The sequence below is a fragment of the Peromyscus californicus genome, unplaced genomic scaffold (assembly GCF_007827085.1).
Source record: "Peromyscus californicus insignis strain IS unplaced genomic scaffold, ASM782708v3 Scaffold_6__1_contigs__length_162567912, whole genome shotgun sequence".
Classification (NCBI taxonomy): Eukaryota; Metazoa; Chordata; class Mammalia; order Rodentia; family Cricetidae; genus Peromyscus; species Peromyscus californicus.
In genome coordinates this window covers 37,741,158-37,764,222 of record NW_026294584.1, presented here as the reverse complement: position 1 = coordinate 37,764,222, position 23,065 = coordinate 37,741,158, and the positions used below count along the sequence as shown (strand labels likewise).

Below are 23,065 nucleotides of genomic sequence, written 5' to 3'. Positions count from 1 at the left end.
CAGGACCCCCATCCCTGCAGAGCCGTGCGCGGGCCGCGCGGTTCCCGGAAGGGGGCGGGGCCTTGCGCGGACACGCCCCGGCGCGCCGCAAGCGAGGGGGGGGTGTCCGGCCGCGCCGTGTTTCCGGCGCGCTCCCCCGCGTCCCGCGTCCCGTGGTCTCGCCCGCCCCCGCTGCCATGTTGGATTGTGCGGCAGCCGCCGCCGCCGCCGCCGCCGCCGCCGGAGGACTGGAGGAGTAGCGAGTTTAGCGCTGCCGCCGGAGTGCGAGGACAACGACCATCCGGCCCGAGCCGAGCCGGGCGGGAGCCGGGAGCTTCCCTGTGGGCACGCGGTCCGAGGGCGCCCGCCGTCAGCTCCTTCCCTCGGCCTCCGCGCGCCGGAGGAGCGGCGGGATGCTGCGCCTGTGACTGCCCGCCCCGCGCCCCTGTCACCCCGAGTGGGACCCAGTGCTCGCCCACCTCCTGAGGAGACAGCCCTGGACGCTCCACCCCACCGGCGACACCATGAGCTCGGGCCAGCAGCCTCCGCGGAGAGTCACCAACGTCGGCTCCCTGCTGCTCACCCCGCAGGAGAACGAGTCGCTCTTCTCCTTCCTCGGCAAGAAATGTGTGGTCAGTGGCCGAGACCCCTGTCGCCACCCCCCTCCCCCCAACGTCCCCTGGCGGGTTCGGGCTGCGGGGACTGGAGAGTAGGAGGGAGAAGGGGGGCGGGCGCGGCGAGGCTGGGGGTCCCGCTGCGGGCCAGGCCTCCAGCCTCCCGGGCCCTGGTGCTGCCCTCGCCCTGCTCCCCGGGTGCAGGCCGGCCCTGCCAGGAGCCGCCTCCCGGAGCTGCTGGAGAGCAAGGGAGTGTCACCTCTGCAGGCCTGCCCAGAAGTCCAAGTCGGGGTCCGCGCCCTTGCAGCAGGTTCAAACTTTACTCTAGACCACAAGGGAATTTTCTTCGTGCATCAGCAGCTTAATCTCAGAACAGGATCCCAGCACTGGCCCTTGCTTTACTTCCTACTTCTGGATCTGGGCTATCTTCCTTAACAATGCTTAGAGGTCTTAGGAGTGAATAGATGGCGAGAGAAGCGCATCGGATTTTCGATCTCCCCTTTAGGATTCCAGGAGAAGATAAAGTGGAGTGCAGGTTCATGGACACCGGATCAGAGCAAGGGGCAGGAAATACTTTGCCTGCTCCCCATTGCAAAGAAACAGGGTTTATTTCTCCAGCCTTTACGCCTAGGCCTAGTTTCTGTTCTCCGCCCCACTGTTTTTTTTTTTTTTTTTGTGTTTTCTCCCCCTTGCATTGGTAAGAAGGGGTGCCGCGCTCTCCGCATCTATGCGTAGAGAAGCCGCAATTTCTAGTAGTTCTTGGCCATTGGCGTCAAAAGTGATTCTGAGTTTGGTCCTGTGGGGCCAATCCCAACCCCAGCTGGCTGATTGGGAGCGAGCAGTTCTGTGGGAAGGGGGAATGCTTGTTGTTGACGGAAGCATTCATCACGTTGGCTGCAGGCGCTTCTGGGGCTGGGAAGGTTCTCCCTGGTGAAGGCCTTATCTTGATCTTATGGAGGTGACTCTTGAGTTGAAAGGGGGATTGCTGAAATGCTGGTTAGTCCCTTGCTAGCACCCGCCGGAGTGTGTGCCCCTGACACCCAAGAAACACACGCAGAGAAGTTTCAGCTGAGCAGGACCACTTTATATTTTTCCTTAGCAATGTTAGGTATGTCAAATCACACTACACCTGCTTAAGAAGTTAAGAGTAGACAATTTCTGGAAAGTTACCAGCTTAATTGTTAACTTTATGAGCTTACTCTTTGTATCTACTTTTGGAAACTAAATCATTCCACAGTACTTAAGATGTATTTCTTGTTCTAAAATTTAGACTGTAAAGAACACTACGTCCACAACCAAAGTAGCAAACAGTGGTCAAAAAAAAAAAATAGGTGACAACTTTAAAGGTGAACGAAGACCTTCCTTCTACATAGTATTTTAAACAAATGAGAAAATGGAGCCCTTGGCCCCAAGTCACACAGTAATTTAGGAATGTAACTGGAACTGTATGTCCAGTCCCTTTGTACTTTCCACTACATCATGTTGTTTCGTGAGGGTTTTTTTCCCCCCTTAATGATTTGGTTATCAAAGTGGTGTTAAAGGAATAACTACTTCATTTTTACATAAAACTAAAACCATTAAAATGTAAGTTTCTTAAAGCATTAATTTTTTGCATGTTTTCAGTTTAGAACAATCTCCAGCTTTTTTAACGTGAGCTGCCTACAAACAGGGAAAAGGTCAACTTTTGCTGGCTTCGTTTAGTATTTAGTATAAGTAGCTTACTGTGTTCACATACCAGGCCCATGAACTTCAGGCATGGAGGACATTGCATTTATGTGCTAGTGTACTCATTGCTCAGAGCTTAACTGTGGTGTTTACCCAGGGTTTCAAGGAAATGACAGATGTGGGAGTATATTTTAATAGACAGAGATAGCATGGCTCACAGTAAGCATAAGTGGGTTGCTGAATCGGTTACAAGTAGTCAGTGCTCAATTTCTTTACATATATTATTAATCAACTTTACCTTTTGAATTGCAGTAATTTAAAACCACATTGTTGCCTTCTCTTGTAAGATGAAATTATTGTGAAAATTAACTAAAAGTTGGAGACTGGTTTAATAGAGAGCAATGTAAAAATCGATGTTTTGGAATAATCTTTGTAGGCCTTGCTCTCTTTTTTCGTTTAAAACAACAGTGAAATGCATTGTCTCAAATCGAGCAATAAATTTACAGGTCAGATCAAATGTAGTAAGCTGATGTGATACATTCAGAGCTCTATCTGTGAAGTCAAGAAATGAAACTAGTTCTGTGGTGTCAGATTATAAGCAAGTTCTTCATTCCTTGTTTGATTGAACAAACATGTATTGAGTAATTGAATGTTGAGGTCAAAAATTAAGATTGATGCTTGCCTTTGGGGAATTTAGTGTCTGATGAGGGAAACAATGTGTAAACTGATGAATAAGTCAGTACTTAAGAATAAATATGCAAGAGTTGCCTGTCACAAGCAGAACTATAGCCTTGTTGTCAGGCAATGTGGATTTAAGCTCAGGATCTCTTTGGACACGGCCCTTAGCCCTCCTGTTCTATATTTGCTTTTCCTGCCTGTCAAATTAGAATGCTATCTCATGGAGTGGTTGTGTTGGTTAGGAGTATATAGAAATATCTGAAAAGCTACTATGCAAGGATGAGAACCCTAGGGGAGAGTATATAAGGAAAAGCTTTATAGAATGGGCAATACCTGAATAAGATTAACGGGTACTAATTAGGTTGATAAAGGATATGAAAGTACTTGGAAAATTAAGAGAGTTTGTTAGGGAACAAAGGTTTTGCCTGTATTTTCACATTTGTGTATGTGTTGGAATCATGGTAGGAATTAGTAGATGTGTGTGGTTAGGTTCAACTTCTTGATAATTACATTTTCTAGGTCTGAGGTAGAGCTTGGTCATTTGTTTTTATTAAGTTTCATGGGAAGATTCAAATGTGCATTATAGCTTGAGAGTAGAAGTCTGTTTCTGATGGCTTTGAATTCTAGACATGTCACGTTGGAAACATTGGACATCACATTGGCGATAATGGGCTTGCTTTTGATGGAGTTTGTATTTTGTGAGTAAAGTTAGAACAGGTTCTTTTAGTACAGCATTTCTTTGTCAAGATGGATTTCATAACTAAGAGGCAGATATAGATGAGGGAGGGAGCACTGTTAGTGGGGAGCTACAGACCAGGTTTTACTTGGAGAGTATATTTGGGGTAAGGTGGAGGCAGTATAGAAATGTACTGCGGGTAATGAGAGGGGTGACAGAGGAGATCCCACAGGTGTTTATAGATGCCCCCATAAAACACTAAGGAGGGCTAAATGAAAACAGTTTTGGGTAGAGGATTCAAGTATGATTAAAAAGACTCCCAGAATGGCTAAGTCCCACTTAGATGCAGAAGGTAAAGGGAGGGAATTGCAATAAAGGCAGACATTAAAGGAGAGCAGAAAGGTATGTAGAAGTAGACATATCCCATTCGCTGGAAACGATTGGTTTTATGGAGGAAGTGAATCTTAGAAATCTATTGTTACGGTATAGTTTGAATAGTTAAGACTTTATGTAAATTAGAGTTTCGTTTAAAGTTAAATGTAATATGTGAATATGTGTTATAACTTAACATTGGGTTAATAGTCCTGATGATATCATTACTGGAGTATTGTCTCAAACTTAAAAAGCAAGATTCGCTTATTATTTGACAGGATTTTTCTGTGTCTTGGCTGTCCTGGAACTTGTTCTGTAGACGAGACTGGTCTTGAACTCACAGAGACCTTCTGCCTCTGCCTCCCGAGTGCTGAGATTAAAGGTGTGCACACTGTGCCCAGCAACATTCACTTATCTTATTGTGAAGTTCTGTTGATTTTCAAGTAGTGTGATAGCTAACTTGTATAATTCTTGCCATGTGGACTTTAATATGTGTAGTTGCAAATAAATAGGGAGTGAGTGGGGAAAATAACACCTGTAGCTAGTTCTGTCCCACCCTCTTTGTTCTGAATGGATTGAGGCTGGTGAGGATTTGCCATTTTTTTCCTACCATTTTGGTTTTTGTTTTGGTTTGGTTCTGTTTTGTCTTGTTTTCACTATTAGTGATTCTTAGAATTTTTTTATTAATTAGTGGGGTTTTTTTTACCTTCATTTCCTTTACTTCCTTAGCCCTTGTTTTTATTACTCATATTCATTAGTTAAATTGTGTTTCCCCACTTTGTATGCCATTCTGAGAGATGGACCTAACACCTTGGTACTTTCCTATAATTTTCACATCTATCACAGGTGAATGAATACTTCGTGATTGAATAATTATAATTACTCATTTGATTCAGCCTAAGGAACCTAGTCAGCATTTCTTAACTGCTTGATCAAGTTGGAAAAAAGTCATACTCTTGGCAGATGTTATCTGGAGTTCAGTCTTGCTTTATTAAGCAAAATGGTTTCATTCCCCTGCTAAGCTAATATAGGTGGTAGGAGTGTCTGTCTAAAGTTGTCTTGTTTAAGCTACACCATGTATGTAGCAGTTCTTAAATCGGTGTAGAGGCAGAGATATATTTAAAAGATATTTTCTAGAAGATGGCCTGAATGAAGGCCATAGTGGTAGAATGAAAGTGGGAAATGCCTTTGACCTTGAGCAGTGAGGAGAGAAAACACTAAAAATCACTGGATTTGTAATATACAACCATGAAAAATGCCCTCCTCTGGTGTAGGAAGAAGGTGAGCACCAAAGTATGATGCAGCGTAGATTACATGAGCAGAGGCGATGGCGGGGAGAATACAGCCTACCTGTAAATCTGGTCAGTTTTAGTTCTTAGAGTGGGCACATTTCTCAACCCAGGCATCTAGATCTCCAAAAGGGTCTTACTAATGGGTTGTAGAGAATTCCATAGTTACGTAAATCATGTAAGAATGACTGCCACCTATGAAATACTTCAGGAATTTGTAGAAGCATATGAAGATTTTTGTTATTGATACTATTCAATGTTTGTTTATTACATTTCCCATTGATGGCAAGGAGATCTTAGGGTAAAAATTGCTTTGATTTAGGTAAATCAGTTCTAATAATTTTGTTTAAAGTTAGGTATGAAGTCTATAAAGATGAGCTTTTGAATACACCTCTGAAGAGTTTCTGAGCCTTTTAAGCCCATCCCCACCCACTAGTTCTGCCACTGTTTGGCCAGTTCTCTTCTGTTATGGGACAGTGTTGGGTGTTTTATATAAAATACATCATTGCAAAAGTTATCCTTTATTTAGTGTAAAAAATACTACTTAACGGTTAGTACCAACTTACCCAGTCTAGAAATAAAATGAAGTTTACTAGAATAATTCAGCAGACTTTGGGGTTGGGGATTTAGCTCAGTGGTAGAGCATTTGCCTAGCAAGCACAAAGCCCTGGGTTCAGTCCTCAGCTCCGACAAAAAAAAAAAAAATTCTTTTTAGCAGACTTGGCTAGGAACTTCATTATCACTCATCTTAGAATCTGTTGGAAGTGTCCTGAAGAGAGGAATTCCACCTGTAGTGCTGCTGAAACCAGTATTGTAGCCTTTAGAAACAATATGTATTTATTTATTGAGAAAAGGCCTCTGTCTAGCCTTAAGCTTGCAATGTTGGTGTGGTTGAACTTTAAGTCCTGATTTTTTGCCTCCAGCTCCAGAGTTATGGGATTGCTGATAAATGCCATCACAGCCTAACCTTCAGGGCGTAAAGCCTGATTTATTTCAAGTTTATAAAAACTGGGAAGAGTAAGATTCAGATGAAACATATGCTGATAGTATCTCATTTATTTTATTTCTGTCCATATTCCACATATTTTAAGTAAAAGATTTTAATGGAAATATGCTAGCCTTTTCAATTTTAGGTAGGAAAATAATTTTAAAAGAGCAGATAGAGTTAGGCTTTGTTATATATTATTTTGTAGGTCTAGAAGTCACAGCTTTTTTCCCCACATGTGATAACCTAGTATTACAAATACAACTCATTTTTACTATAAAGATTCTGGAGGGAACACAACTCAATACATTCTTATTCACCTTATAAAGTGTGCACTGCAATTTGTAAATGTAATTCTTACTGGCTTACTAATAACCTAAAATAGCAACTCTTTAACTGCTATTAGTTATTAATTAAAAGCCTTTTGACATCTTCAACTGTATTCATAAATGCTACATAACAAATAAATCTCATGTTTATTTACTGCATCACTGTTAGTCCTCCTAGAAGTAGTAGATGATTCCATCATTTTAATGGTGATAAATGATAGTGAACAAATAAATAGAAAACTCCAACCTCATTTTTAATTTTCTGTTGTGTGTGACACAGTGGTGACTTGCCTAGCATATGGCAGGTTCTGGAATCTTAGGATGGCCAAAATAGGAAAACTCACTTTAGAAGGTAGAGTCAAGTGAAAGTTAGGTAGTTAAGTTTTTATTTTAATTATCATTAACATTTAATTCAGTATCCTAGACTCTAGGATTCTGTTGTAGTATTAATTCATTTAGACTTATTTTTGACTTGTCATTGAAGATTTACTAAAGGAATCATATCTGTAAAAGAAATGCTCACTGAAGATTTGCTAGAGTGAAGCAAAGGGGAAATGAAAAAGAAGTCTAAGAATACATGCTAATGTATTGGGATTATCACAAAGCTATATGTTTAGTGACAGTTTAAAAGTCTTTTTATTTACAAAGTTAAACATTTATCTTAGGTTTTTAAAAAAAGCTGGAACTATTTACAAAGTACTTACCAGACCTGTAGTTCCAAATTAAAAAAAAAAATTGTCTTTTATATAGTATTGATTATTGAAGTCTAGAAGTTTCCAAAGTTACTGAGGGATCAGTCTAGGCCTTGTTTGGCTTGGCCAACGTTGGAGAAGGATGGCATATTACTGTTCCGATAGCTGGGACAGAATGCCTGACAAAGCACCTTGCAGCACAAAAGGTTTATCTTGGCTAACAGTTTGAGGTTTCAGCCTATCCTAGAAAGGCACGTCAGTCAGAGCAAGGTTAGCTGTGGTAGCTGCCCTACCGGTAAGGCAGTAAGGGTGAGGACACGTGTGCACATGCCAGTTCTTGGCTCGATTTCTCCTTCTCTCATGTTTATTCAGTTGGGGACCCCCAAGCCCTTGGATGTTGCTGCTCATTCAGTGTGGTTCTTCCCTATCTGGGTCTGGAAATGCCCTCACAGGTATGCCTAGGATGTCTCTCCAAAATCATTCCAAATTCCGTGAAGTTGACAGTGAAGATTAACAATCAGAGTGGTTTTTCCAAATGAGTTGAAGGGCTAGAGAGATGCTTAGTTTACCCAAAAAGCGGTATTTTACATACTATTCAACTTACCTTTTTTTGTGTTAGTGGTATATTTCCTTGTCCATTTATTCTTACTGCATTGTAGCTTAAGTTTTCCTGCCTGGCCCACAGTCAGGACAAATCTCTCTCACCTGCCAGTCCCACAGACGCTCAGACCCGACCAAGTAAACACAGAGACTTATATTGCTTACAAACTGTATGGCCGTGGCAGGCTTCTTGCTAACTGTTCTTACAACTTAAATTAATCCATTTCCATTAATCTATACCTTGCCACATGGCTCGTGGCTTACCGGCATCTTCACATGCTATTTGTCATCGTGGTGGCTGGCAGTGTCTCTCTGACTCAGCCTTCCACTTCCCAGCTTTATTCTCCTCCTTGTCCCGCCTACACTTCCTGCCTAGCCAATGGCCAATCAGTGTTTTATTTATTGACTAATTAGCAACACATTTGCCATACAGAACATCCCACAGCACTGCATTCTTTTTATTCTTGCATTTAATACCGTATTACCACATTATATGAAGTTACAGTTATATGTGACTTATTAGTCTTTATTGATAATACTACAGATGTTGTAACAAAATACCACAAACCAGGTAGTTTATAGAATAATTTATTCTCATTGTTCTGGACCTAAAAATCTAAAATCAAAGTACTAGCAGAGTTTGTTCCTTCTAAGGAACTGAGAATGAATCTATTTCATACCTCTCTTCTAGCTTATAGCAGTTACTGGCAATCCTTAAGGTTCCTTGACTCCAGTCTCTGCCTGTATAAATAACATGGCATGGTGTACTCACGCTGTCTTCTCCTTTATAAGGACACCAGTCATATTGCAGTAGGGGCAGCCCTAATGACCTTATTTTATCTTGGTTATATTTCTAAAGATCCCTCTTCCAAGTAGGATTACTTCGCAAGTATGAGGGTTAGGATTTCAAGGTAGCTTTCTGGAGGACACAATTCAGCCTAATATCCATAAAAAGAAAGGCTCAGTAATGTAATAAACATTCAAATGTGTTCTTTCCAGTTTTTATATAAACTAAGTTGTAAGGAAGAAAACTAGGACACACAAATTAAAAGTCCCATGAGGGTAGATAACTGCCTAACTGCCCTCCAAACAGTTGTTACAAGCTGCGTTTTCATCAGCACGGGGTATTTAAAAAATGTCTTACTGATGAAAGAGTCACATTGTTGTGTTTGTAGTTCTTGTGAAATTGAACAGCTATCTGTTGAGCATGCATATTGTTCTTAGGCCATTCATTTTCTCTTAGTGATTTGGAAGAACTGTTTATGAGTACTGGATAATAGTTCATATCATAGTATTTTGGAAACTTAACTGTTTACCTTTTGTTAAAATTATCTTGATGTTTGTGGTCACTCTATAAATCTTAAATTTTCCTATGGGTATTTATCTTTTTATATCTTCCCCCGTTTCAAAAGCTTTATTTTCATTTGGTTCAAGGTTTGTGAGTGAGGCACTCCAGGACACTTACAAAGTTTTTAGTGGCAGGAGAGACTCAGACATCAGCTGACTGCTACAGAGTACAGGAGCCTCTGGTAGGCCTCCAGGACTTCTGGTAGTACTTGAGGTTTGCTTCTCAAACTTCCCCAGAGACAATGGGGCCTGGCCAACCCTGTCTTATTAATAAGCTTCATCTCCTCATCCAGAAGTGGCTCTTGTGGAAGTCACAAAGATGAGAGATCCTTAGGGCAGAACCCAGGACAAGAAGGTCCAGAAAGCCTTGGTTCCGGTTATTATTCCCCAGGGCCATCTCCATGGGCTCTGGTTTTACCTCCACTTAATCTTGAGAAAGCTTCTGTACCTCCTGCACAGCCCAGCTATGGAGCTTGTTTTCCATCTTGTATAGACAATCTTGGAGCCATCTTTTCTTCGTAGGAGTATAGGAAGAAGTGACCCATTCATCTAGAACTACATTGCCTGAAAGAAATTGTTGCCTGGAGAAAGGCAGCTGTAGGGTTCCTAAAGGTTCAAAATAACCAGGCAGTTTACTGTGCCTCCACCTCTGATCATGGGTGATCGGCAGTATGGGAGATGATCACAAATAGGTGGTGGTGGCCGTTTCTGGGGCTGGTGAGAAGGTACTGCTGGAGAGATTTAGAAGGCAGTTGAAAGTTTAAAGGAGGGAGTCTCCAGGTCTGTTCTGTAGAAACACTGTTGAAATAAGACACAGATCTAGGACCTTGGTGTGAACTATCTTGTTACATCAAGTTTATTAATTAATTAATTGATTAAATATATTTAATAATTTATACTTTTTTACCAGTTTGAAACAGTCCTTTGAGTTTCCAGGTGTACTTAAAACTAATTTTACATTCTCTTCTGTTTTCTTTAGCCTGCTGCCTGTCTAGTACACAGTTTCAGTGAGTGTAGCTGTACAGTGATGATAGGGCTGGATTAGAGTAAGGCTTTTCTTACCTCAGTGTTTCCTATGACTTTGATTTTGCTTGTACTTAGTACCAAGGAAAACTATGCTCTTTCTACCTATCACCAGAAAAATAGTTGTTTTGATTTTTTTTTTTTTTCTGGAGCTGAGGACTGAACCCAGGGCCTTGCGCTTGCTAGGCAAGCGCTCTACCACTGAGCTAACTCCCCAACCCCTGCTTTGATTTATAATAGCATTGGATTTTAGGTTAATTAGAAAGAATTGATACACTGAGGCTTCCTGTTGGTTTTGATTCTTGTTGCTGTGACAAAAAGCATTCTTAGGGAAAAAGAATTTAGTTTAGATTACAGATCATCCTAGCAGGGAAGTCAAGTCGGCAGATATTTAGAACAGCTAGTCACATCAGATCCATGTCAAGAGCAGAGAGAAATCAATGCAGGCACACTAGCTGCTCAGCTTGCTTCCTCTACTCTACCCTAATTCAGGACCCAAACCCAGAGAATGGTGCCACCTACTTTGAGACAGTCTTCTCATACCAATTAACATAATTAAAACTGTCCCAATAGATATGCCCACAGGCCAAACCAATCTAGACAGTCCCGCATCTAGACTCTCTTCTCAAGTGATTGTAGATTGTGCCAAGTTGATAATTAAAACTCTGAATTTCCTTTACAATTTTGTAATTTTCTTATGCACTAGTCATTTTTTTAAGTACAAGAGTATTGCTCAGATATGCTTGTTTAAATAGTATTTAAATATACATGTGTGTGTACACATACTGCATTGCACAGAGTTCCTGGTTTTCCCTAGTATGATTAGGTTCCACATTAAGCTCTTCTTAGTGGCTTGAGTCCCATCCTTTTTTGTGAATACCTACATATGTATATGTATGTCTACATTTTATCTAAAAGAAATCACTAGGAGGTTTTGTGAAGAACAGATATATCTATCTCGTGCTTTTTTTATTATGGGGTCTTCAATGAATGAAAAATAGGCTAGAGTAACAAATCTGACATGTACCATGGCGATCAACAGATAGACAGCCTGTCTTGATTGTTCTGTAACTCCCCTCAACCTTTCCTGGATTCTTTTAAAGGGACTCTTCAGCATCATCTGTCTATCACCCAGTCATTCTGGTAAAAGGTTTATCAAGGTTATTCTTTTAAAATAATCAGCTTTTAGTTTCATTGATTTAATTTCTATAGTTTTGTTTTCTATTTTATTAATTTTTGTTCTGGTCCTGTTATTTCCCTGTGCTTACTTTGCATTTTCCAGGTTTTTATAAGGTAGCAATTATTAAACTGACTTATGGCCCATATTCGTTTCTCTTTCTTCTTTATTAAGAAATTTTTGTTCATTTTACATACCAACCACAGATCTTCCTCTCTTCCCTCCTCCCACTACCCCCTCCCTTCAGCATCGCCTCTCCCAACCCACCCCCTATTCTCTCCTCTGAAAAGGTAAGGCCTCCCATGGGAAGTCAGCAATGCCTGGTACATTCAGTTGAGGCAGATCCAAGCCCCTCCCCCTGCATCAAGGCTGTACAGGGTGTCCCACCATAGGTAATGGGCTCCAAAAAGCCAGCTCATACACCAGGGATAGATCCTGATCCTACTGCCAGGGGGCCCCTTAAGCAGACCAAGCTATACAACTGTCTTGCTTATGCAGAGGGCTTAGTCCAGTACCATGGGACCTCCTCAGCTGTTGGTCTAAAGTCCATGAGTTCCCACTAGCTTGGTTTGGTTGTCTCTGTTGGTTTCCCCATCATGATCTTGAACTCCCTTGCTCATATAATCCCTCTTCTTCTGTGATTAGACTCCCAGAGCTCATCCTGGTGCTTGGCTGTGGATCTCTGCATCTGCTTCCAACAGTTACTGGATGAAAGCTCTGTGATGACAGTTAGGGTATTCACCAATCTGATTACTAGGGTAAGCTAGCTCAGGCACCCTCTCCATTATCGCTAGTAGTCTTAGCTAGGGTTATCCTTGTAGATTCCTGGGAACTTTCCTAGCACCAGGTTTCCCTCTGTCACTATGATGTAGCCCTTTATCAAGATATCTCTTTCATTGCTCTCCCACTGCATCCCTGTTCTAGCTTGACCATCCTGTTTTCTTATGTTCTCATCCCCTACCCCCTACCCTCTATTGCCCACTCCCATCCCTAGTTTACCCAGGAGATCTCATCTATTTCCCCTTCCCAGGGCGATCCATGCGTCCCTCTTAGGGTCCTCCTTGTTATCTAGCCTCTCTGGAGCTGTAGGTTGTAGTCTGGTTATCCTTTGCTTTACATCTAGTACCCACTTATGAGTGAGTACATTCTGTATTTGTCTTTCTGAATCTGGGTTACCTCATTCAGGTTGATATTTCCATCCATTTGCCTGCAAATTTCATGATGTCATTCTTTTTTATTACTGAGTAGTACTCCATTGTGTATATGTAGCACATTTTCTTTATTCATTCTTCAGTTGAAGGGCATCTAGGTTGTTTCCAGGTTCTGGCTATTACAAATAATGCTGCTGTGAACATAGTTGAGCACGTGTCCTTGTGATATGATTGAGCAATCCTTGAGTATATACCCAAGAGTAGTATCATTGGGTCTTGAGGTAAATTGATTCCCAGTTTTCTGAGAAGTCGTCATACTGATTTCCAAAGTGGCTGTACAAGTTTATACTCCCACCAACAGTGGAGGAGTGCTCCCCTTGCTCCACATCCTCTCCAATATAAACTGTCATCTTTGTTTTTGATCATAGCCATTCTGACAGGTGTAAGATAGTATCTCAGAGTCATTTTGATTTGCATTTCACTGATGACTAAGGATGTTGAGCAATTCCTTAAATGTTGGCCATTTGAGATTCGTCTGTTGAGAATTCTCTGTTTAGCTCTGTAGCCTATTTTTTAATTTGATTATTTGATATTTTGATGTCTAGTTTCTTGTGTTCTTTATATATTATGCAGATCAACCCTCTGTCAGATGTGGGTTTGATGAAGATCTTTTTCCAATTTTGTAGGCTGTCATTTTGTCTTATTTACCGTGTCCTTTGCCTTACAGAAGCTTCTCAGTGGCTTATAGTCTTACTTTTAAAAAGTAAGTATGGAGCAGGAAAGCTGGCTTATCAGTTAAAAGTACTAACTGCTCTTGCAGAAGACTTGAGTTCAATTCCTAGCACCTATATGGCAGCTCATAACTGCCTGTCACTGTAGTGTTAGGGGATCCAGTGCCCTCTGTTGAACTCCTTGGGCTTCTGCAAGTGCATGGTATACATACATACGTTAAGGCAAATATACATAAGATAAAATAAGTATTTTTTTTCAAGTAGGAATTTATTGTCACATATTTTCTTCTAAGAACTGTTGTAGTGGGGTCTCATATACCCCTCACTCTGTAGTGTATCAAGCTGACCAGTAGTGCTCAAGGCTGCTTAACCCTTGCTAGTTTTCTACCTACTAAGCTCTTTGACTGTAATTATGAATAAAACTGCTTCCTGTAATTTTTTTGCCTCAAATATTTTAAAACTTTATTAGGTGTATAAATATTTGCAGTTGTTATGTCTTGGTGAATTGACTCTTTTGTCATTGTGAAGTGACCTCCTTTGTGCCTCATAGTATTTTTCTCTAAAATCAGCCTTGTCTGAAATTAGTATCACCACTTCAGCTTTCTTTAGCATGGAGTTAGAGTCTTCTTGCATTCTTCCTTCCTCAGTCTCACTGTCTTTATTTCCAATATGTATTTCTTGCAGGCATGCTAAGAGTTGTCCGTAATATCTGTGGAAGAGTGGTTTGTTTGTTCCACACGTAATATCTGTTCTGCTGACTACTTTTCAGATTTTTCTGTTACTAGGTGTATTTTTAAGGGATCTGATAATGGTGTGCTTTTGTATAGATTGCTTAATGTTTTTGTGCTGGGTGGTAGTGGTTGTTTGTTTCTTGGGTATATGGGCTTACATTGGTTTGCCAACTTTGGAAACTTTTCTGGCTTTGTTTTTAAATGCCACTCTGCCCTCATGACCTTCACTGGCATGTGTCATGGACTGCTTAAAGGTTGTGCTGTACATTACTGCTGTTCTAGTCCTTGTTTTCCTCTCGTTTTATGTCTAATGGCTGTCTATATCTGTCATAAATACTTCATCTGTAGTATCTAACTTACCATTTCAGCACTGTGTTTTTATAGCTGGAAGCTTAATTTGGTTCTTAGTCCATGTTTCTATATCGTGTCTAATCTTACTGTAGCTTTAATATATGGAATACAATATAATTGTATTCCTTTACTGATTATATCCTAAGGCCAGTTTTTCTTGACTTGATCTTGTCTTCACTGTGGAACTATGTTCTTGCTTTTTTTTTTGTATGCTTGGGAATTTTTAGTTAATACCAACTATTCTAAAGTTTAACTAGCCTTAAATTTTTGATAATGTTGTTTTTTAAAATTTTTATGTAGCTGTGTGTGTATGGAGGCCAGAGGTCACTTTGAGTCTTTCTCAGTCACTTTTTACCTTGTTTTTTACTGAACCAGGGACTCATCCTACCGAACCAGGGCTCATCATTTCTGCTAGACTGGCAAGGTAGTGAGCTCTGGGCATCAGCTTTTCTCCACACCCATAGTAGTGTTGCTATGCTGGGTTTCATGTGACTGCAGTATACATTTACACGTTATCAAGGTCCTGCTTCACATAACACTGTATTGCCTCATGGACAGTGGAGAGCCCTTAAAGAGTTTTTCTATCACTACCATATAAATTTGCTGCTGTCTTAGTTACTGTTCTATTGCTATTAAGAGACAGCATGGCCAAAGCAACTTATAAAGAAAGCATTTAATTGGGAGCTTGCTTACAGTTTCAGAGGGTGAGTCCATGACCATCATGGTGGAGAGCATGATAGCAGACAGGCAGGCATGGTACTAGAGCAGTAGCTGAGAGCTTACATCTTACAGACAAGTTGAAGACAGAGAGAGGGAGAGAGACTAAGACTGGCATTGGCCTTTTAAACCTCAAAGCCCCAGTAACATACCTCAAAGGCCATACCTACTCCTTCCCAAAATAGTTCTGCAAACTGGGGTCCAAGCATTGACATATGAACTTATGGGGACCATTCTCATTTAAATTGCCCCAGCTGCCATTATTTTTACTTACTTAAAAGCTATAATCACAATTCAAAAGCTGTAGTCACTGAATGTTTCTTTTACTAATCAAATTATCTGTTGTTAGGTCAATTAAAAATAAGAAAAATGGCCGGGCGGTGGTGGCGCACGCCTTTAATCCCAGCACTCGGGAGGCAGAGCCAGGCGGATCTCTGTGAGTTCGAGGCCAGCCTGGTCTCCAAAGCGAGTTCCAGGAAAGGCGCAAAGCTACACAGAGAAACCCTGTCTCAAAAAACCAAAAAAAAAAAAAAAAATAAGAAAAATAATACATTACATTTTCTGTTTAGCATCCTTTGTACATATTTGAATTTCTGTCTGTTTTGGTTCCTTTTCTTTTTTAAAAAATAAAAGTCCACATTATTGAAAATAATTTACAAATGAAAAATAGCATGTAGCTATATTAATGTAGCTACTTAAACAAACAAGCTCTTGCCCAGACCCAAAGTCTATACATCTCTCTCAGTGTTGGTTCCTTTTCTTCTATCTGTGATCATAAGCGATGTATGTAAAGAAGGGTTTATTTTCTCCCTTAAGCTTATAGTCCATCATTGGAGCAGGAACTCAAGGCTGGTGGTCATGTTCCTTCTCAGTCAGAAAGCAGTGCTACAAATGCTGCTGCTCATCTTTCTTCCTTCCTCCTTGTTGTGTCATTGGAGACCCCAGCCCATAGAATGAGGCCTCCAGTTTAGGGCAGATAGCACCCCAGTTAACCTAATCTAGAAAATACCTCACAGGCACACCTAGATTTATTTTTTTATGGAGAGTCAAATTTTTTTACATTTACTTACTTACTTTGTGTTGGAGGATGGAGAGGGACATGGTGAGTGTTCCACAGTGGATGTGGAGGTCAGAGGACAATCTTAGGGGGTCAGTTTATTCTGTCTTCCATGTAAGTTCCAGGGATGGAATTCAGGTCCTCAGGCTTGGCAGCAGGTGCCTTTAACCCATTGAGCCAGTTAGTCAGCCCTTTGTGGAGAAGATTCTAAGTCTCAGCAAGTTGACAATCAAAATTAATGATTGCAGTGGTCCTTTTTTTTTTTAACATTTCTGTAATTCAGTCTTACTGATAGCAGATTCCCTTCATTTGTGTTTGAAAAACTATTTCTCCTTTACCTTTGAAGGACAGTTTGCTGGATACAGAATTCTGGGTTGAGGAAGTTTTTACATTATGAGTACTCCCATTATTCTTACTGTTTGCATGATTTCTGAAGACAGTTCATTGTAATTCTTGTCCTTATCCTACATGAGAGAACATTCTTCGGTATGAACTCTTACAGTTATTTGAAGCACATTTAGGGAACTCTTTGAACCTATCTAATAATCATTATATTTTCCTATTTTTTGAGAAAGATACAGGGGAGTTTGTGAAGCTTTTTTTTTTTTTATCTCCTTCATTAATTGTGTTGACTATAATTTCATTTTTAGCCCAGATTTATGCTCATAATACATGCCCAGCCAGTGACTGTTGAATTTGGCTGTCAGGAATCCACCACTGGAATATGTGGAGATCAGAATTAGATTCATACATGTACTCAAGTACATCACCAGAGGACTCCTGTTAGTGTAGCATTTTAAACTGACTTTTGGTATTGTTCCATAAGCTTTCTCAGCCCAACCTGTTCATTTCTAAAAACAAGCTTCTTCACAGAGTGCTAGGAAACAGCTCAAAGTAATCCAGAAAGTTACGTAATACACAGCTGTGAAGTTTTTGGAAAGGCTCTGATAATAGTCAAGTGACTTACTTTAAAAATGACTTCTTTCTCATTAAAAACAGTGCTCGGTATTAAAGATTTACTATGGTGATAGCCATGTAGTGTCTGGTAGCCACTAGCCATGTGGCTGCTAGACAGTTGAAAGGTGATTAATTCAGCTGAGATGTTCAGTAAGGTGAAATGTGCTCTGGACTTCAAGACTGAGTACAGAAGGAATGCATCATGCTATATCATTACACCTGGTTAATGCTAACATTGTAGGAACTTTGAGTTTACTTAAATAAAGTTTGCTAAAACTCATTTTTCTTACTCTGTTTATGTAGTGACTACTTAAGCATTTGAAATCTCTTACCTGCCATTTCTGCTGAGCAGTGCACACTTAGGGAGGTTGCAGAGTAATAACCTGTGAACTCTTATGTAGAAATAGTACTTATATTTTTGTCCACATCTTAGTAATACATTTTGTTATGCGTGAATTACTAAATAAATAATTGCCCACACATGCACTTACTCTCAGCTGACACACCTTGGAGGCACACTCATCCATTCTTTTATGGACATTATTTCATGTCAGTGAGCATGTCATTGACAAAGGTCATAATTAATATGTGAACTTAATGCTTCCTGGGGAAAACATTAACATTCTAACACAAAGTTGTGTTGTAGGGAGGTATGAATGTGTGTTGGGCGAGGGGTAGTGAAAGCTGTTTTTGAACCTGTAACTCCCCTGCCTCAGCTTTACAAGTTGTTGGGATTACTGGCATGTATCCAATGACAGACTTCGATTATTTTACAATGATAATTTCCAAGAAATAGGCCTGTCTACTTAAAGGAAAATAACTTTTAAAATTTGACTTTACATTGCCAAATTGTACTACATGCTAAGTCGTGCCTCTTACAATGACAACCTAGTATGTCCTTTATAGTTCTTGATAGTTCCTAAGCCCCATGTAATAGCAAGCAAATATGAGGACCAATATTCTTTTATTTTATCCTGTTGAAATGTTCGGCATTTTAAAACATTTACCAAATGCCGGAAATACTTTTTCTGAGCATTCTTAAAGATACCTAATTTTAAAATGAAAATGAACAAATGAGGTAGATATAGCAATATACTTTCAATCAAGTTTGTACATTTTTCTGGTAAGTGAGGAGTGATGTTTCTTTCCTAAAAAGAAAATGAAAATAGATTAATATTTATTGTTAAAAGGAACTTCTCTTGAAATTAGTTACTTTGAAGTAGGATGTATCAAACAAAGAAGTGGTCAATGTTGTGTGATTTGCTTTTACCCCTTTCATATTAAGACACTCATTATTTTAAAAGTTAAGCTGTACAGGTTGGGTATACTGGTGCACAGCTTTAATCCCAGCACTCAGGAGGCGGAGGCAGGCAGATCTCTGAGTTGCAGTCCACCCTGGTTTACATAGTACGTTCCAAGATAGCCAGAACTTCATAGAAAGACCTTGTTTCCAAAGAACAAAAGAAAAAAAAGAAAGTAGGGCCTGGGAAGATGGCTCAGCTTAAGGACTGGAGTTTAGTTTTAGATCCCCATGTAGTTTTTTAACTCTGTGGAGATCCGCCACCCAGCTCCCAAATAAATACACAGAGACTTATTCTTACTTATGAATGCATGGGCTTGGCTTGGCTTATTTCTTGCCAGCTTTTCTAACTTAAATCCCATTTCTCTTTAACTATGTTTTGCCTCTGGGCCTTTTGCCTTTATTCTATATATCTATCTTTCCTTCTTACTCTGTGGTGGGCTGGGTTGCTGGCCCCTGGGGTCCTCCTCCTTTTCTAGTTCCTTGCTCCTTTCCCTAGATTTCTCCTCGTATTTATTCTCTCTGCTGACCATCTCTGCCTATTTCTCTCTCCTGCCTACCTATTGGCCAGTCAGCTCTTTATTAGACCAATCAGGTGTCTTAGGCAGGCAAAATAACACAGCTTTACAGAATTAAACAAATTCCACACAAAAGAATGCAACACATCTTTGCATCATTAAACAAATATTCCACAGCATAAATGAATGTAACACATCTTAAACTAATAGTCCACAGCACCCCACTACTCACATAAAAGCTGGTCTGGCCTATCAGTAATCCCACATCTAAGGGTATGTGTGTGGTGGGAGAGGAGGTGTGTGATAGAAGTGATTCCCCAAGGCAAACTGGCTAGCTAGACTAGCTGAGTCAGTAAGCTCAGGGTGCAGTTGGCGACCCTGCCTCATTAAATACAATGGGAAAGGATTGAAGAAGTCACTCAATGTCAACCTCTGGTGTCCATGTGCACACATATGCAAATGTGCATACTGCACACGTGCAGAAATTTATTTTAAGGTATTATTTACAAAGGTAAATATTCAGATCTTAAATATTAAGTTTGACAAATGATATGCTATATATCTTATACTATATATAGATTACCTTCAAAATAAGCTTAAGAGTATCTAATGCATCAAATAATGTTTCTTTCCAGTTGTTTTCTTTTTCTGTCATTATTACTTTGGCTGCTTAGACCTTTTCATTCAGCGTATTTTGATATTCATCTATGTTACTACCTAGGTTTCCATTCTTTGCTCAGTAATATTTCATTGATGAATATACTGTGATATATGTTTATTCTCATATTTAAATCATTTATAATTTTGAGTTGGGTTGTTTACAGTGTTTTTGACTGTTACAGAAGAGGCTGCCATAATTGTTACACTCTTCTGTTTATGCACATCTTTTGTTTCCAGTGAATACCTGGAAGAATTGTATTATCAAAGGGTAGATGTGAATTTATCTTTATAAAGAACTGTCAGCCAATGGCCCTGCCAGTTTTGACTTTTCAGTGAATTTGAGCTAATTTCTCTTCAACATTTGGTGTGGGCTGTGATTTGGTTGGTGGCAGTGGAATGGTCTCAAGTGACTCTTACTTGTACTCCCTTAAGGACTACTGATGTTGAACACCCTGTCATATGGCTGTTGGCCATTTGGGCATTTTGTTCTTTCTTGGTTGGCTTATCTGCTGTTTGTAATGCTTTGTAGTCATTCTTTGTGTATTTGAACATAAGGCACCACTTAGAAATGTGCACTTCTACAGTCTTTTAGTTGTCTGTTCATTTTAATATCATAAAGACTAATTTTTTTCTTTAAAAAAATTTTTTTTTAATTTCTAAGAGAACTTGGCCTATGCTGACCATGACAGTCCCTTCCTAGAAATTTTGTGATCCTGAGTTTTTCTGTTTAGTCTTACGATTCACGTTTTTCTTTTCATACAGAGTTAAGGAAAAGAATCCTGTGGGGTGACTGTAGGACTTTGTCATTGCAGGTTCAGGTTTGTTCTATTTGCTGAGTCATTCAGTACAGCACAGCTTGTTAAGCTTTCCTTCATTGAGTTGTCCTGGAGCCTTGTCTCTCATTTAATGGACTTAATTTGCTCCCTTAATTTGTGTTTTACAATTTTTTTGTTAGTATAATATTAATTTGATTATTGCATACTTATCCTAAATTGTAAAAATCAGTTATGGTAAGTCAGCTTTTTTTTTCTATTTAAGGTTGTCTTAGCAATAAATTCATCTCTCAGACTTTTTCAGAAGCTAGTGGTTTGATTGGCATTGTGATAATCTACTTATTAGTTGAAAACAGCTAATATAACATTGCCAAGTTTTCTAGTTTATAAACACAGTAGCTCAGTATTTACTTTGAAAAATTGTTGATTGTTGGTGTAGGTGGTATTTAACTTATTTTGGTTTTGTTCACTAATATGAAGTACTATACAATGTATTGACTGTGTATCCTTTAACCTAGCTAAACTGAATAATTAGTTCTATGGGCTACCGAGATGGCTTAGTGGTTAAGAGTGCTTGCAGCTCTTGAAGAGGACCTGAGTTTGATTCCTAGCAGCAGGGAATCCTAAAATAATTAGTTGTAATAGGTTTGGGTAGGTTTTATATTTTTTAATCCACATAAACATGTCCTCTATGAAGAATTTTACTTTTTTTCTGATCTTTGTGACTTTCATTTATCATTTTTACTGGACTTGCAATAAGAATACAAGTGGTAGAGCACACACTTTCTCAGTGTAAATGGGCAAAGCAACACGTGCCTGATTTCCTCCATCTAGTTAAGAAACTCTGTCGTGAGTAGGTGTTAAATTTTGTCCTATTATTTTCTTGTTGTTACTGAGATGACTATATTATTTTTTCTTTGTCCTTTTGTTGTTGTTAATGTGAAGACTTAAAATGTTGAGGCAGCTTGTATTCCTGGATAAGTAAACCCTATGTGGTTGTTATTATTACTGTTTTTCTATTTTGGTACAGAATTGTGGGCTCCATTGTGAGTCAGTTTGGCTTTCGGACTCATTCACTTCAGGTGGTATTTCACTCTATGGCTGAGAAGTTCAGTAAACATGTTTTAACTTCCTCTTGTATGAAACCAGTTCCTTCTAAGGCTAATAATTAAGAAATACAAGTAGTTTCACAGCACTGCTTGATACAAGTATTCCATTCTAAATACTTGTTAATAATTTTATTGGGATTTTGTAGAGAAGTCATAGATATTTTAAAGAAGTAATTTCATTTTCTTTTTTAGAAATACCACAAAGTAAATTAAAAGCAATGCTTCATAAGTATAAACAGGACATAAATCTCATGTTTTGCATTTACATGTTCTGTTCCTGTGTATGTATCCACAGTGACAGTACACTTGCCTAACAGACCTGAGACCCTAGGTTTCAGTACCCAGCACCACAGGAAGAAAATAAAAATGACATGTTTTTCATTTAATTCCTTTCCTTCCTTTAAACACATTTTTATCAAATGCAATACCTGTTGTATTTTTTTCCAACATGAATCTGTATATTAATAGGTATCGGGAAAATAGAAATCATGAAGCAGAATAAACTGGAAGTAGAGTGACTCTGAAGGGGCTATTATAATACCTCTGGCAAAAGGAAGTGTAAATTTCAGGACTCACTGATATGGTATACAGCTTATGGGAGAATTGAAATCTTCTAATCCCCTTTTAGAAAGTAGGATAATAAATATTTTCTGTGTTGGTGTCAAAGAGTGCTCGGCATTGTGGGCTCCGTCATGAGGCAATTTGAATGTCAACTCCCTTTTGTTGTTTACTACACATCTATTTTAATTTCCTCTTGTATGAAGTTTGCTCTTTCTAGGGCTGCTAGTTAAATACAAAATACAAATAAAATTAAACAGCATAGACAGGATGGAAAAGCATTTTGTTATCGTTGGTTTCTTTCAAGAGTTCAGAAGTAAAAGAATGTGTGTACTTTAGGAAGTCTCTAAGAAGTGTAGTGTTAGGTAAGGTATTTTTTTAAAACAAATAGTGAAACTGACTTTGACTGGCTTAATCAGAAAGGAATTTATTGGTCACCAGAGGATTTCATGGAATCCAAAACAGAGGAACAGTAAATCTTCAGCAACAGCAGAAGGCTGGGATGCTCTGAACAAAACAGCAGGAACCAGTGGAACCTTCATCAGTTCCCTACATCACTTCCCACAACCTGTCACTGCTAGAATTAAGTTCCTGGGAGGTGAACTGAGTTGAATGGGAAGAAAGAAGAGGGAAGTGCCATTCATGATTCTCTTATTTTGTGATTTGCTCTCAGGTTAATGTCACATTTCTATGCCCTTCCACTCTGATTGTTTATATGGAAGTCCAACAAATTAAACATGGTTATACATATGCTACATAGATACCTGTCTGTGACTGTCTTTAAGGGCTTGGATAATAGAAAGTTACAGAACATAGAATGGCAAGTATAGAATTAGAATACAAAGCCAGTCAGTTTAAGTATGCTGGTTAATCACATTTAAGAGCTGAAAAGACTTGACCTTCATTGTAGATAGGCCTTTCCCTGTAGAAGACAAAGCTTGCTTGTGACTGGACGCCTCTGTAGCTACATAGCATGGCATTAAGGAATCCTAACTTTTCATTTCTAAGCATGCGGCTCAAAAGCTA

The 23,065-nt window shown here is 39.4% G+C and overlaps 1 protein-coding gene across 1 annotated transcript in view; it reads left to right on the top strand.

The window, feature by feature from the left end:
• The first annotated feature begins 387 nt into the window (after positions 1-387).
• Positions 388-23,065, top strand: part of Wasl (WASP like actin nucleation promoting factor) — a 58,051-nt gene continuing 35,373 nt past the window's right edge. Inside the window, exon 1 of the mRNA XM_052719513.1 lies at positions 388-611. Within this exon, the coding sequence (XP_052575473.1) occupies positions 504-611 (108 nt within the window). The 5' untranslated portion in view covers positions 388-503. The remainder of the gene's footprint in view (positions 612-23,065) is intronic.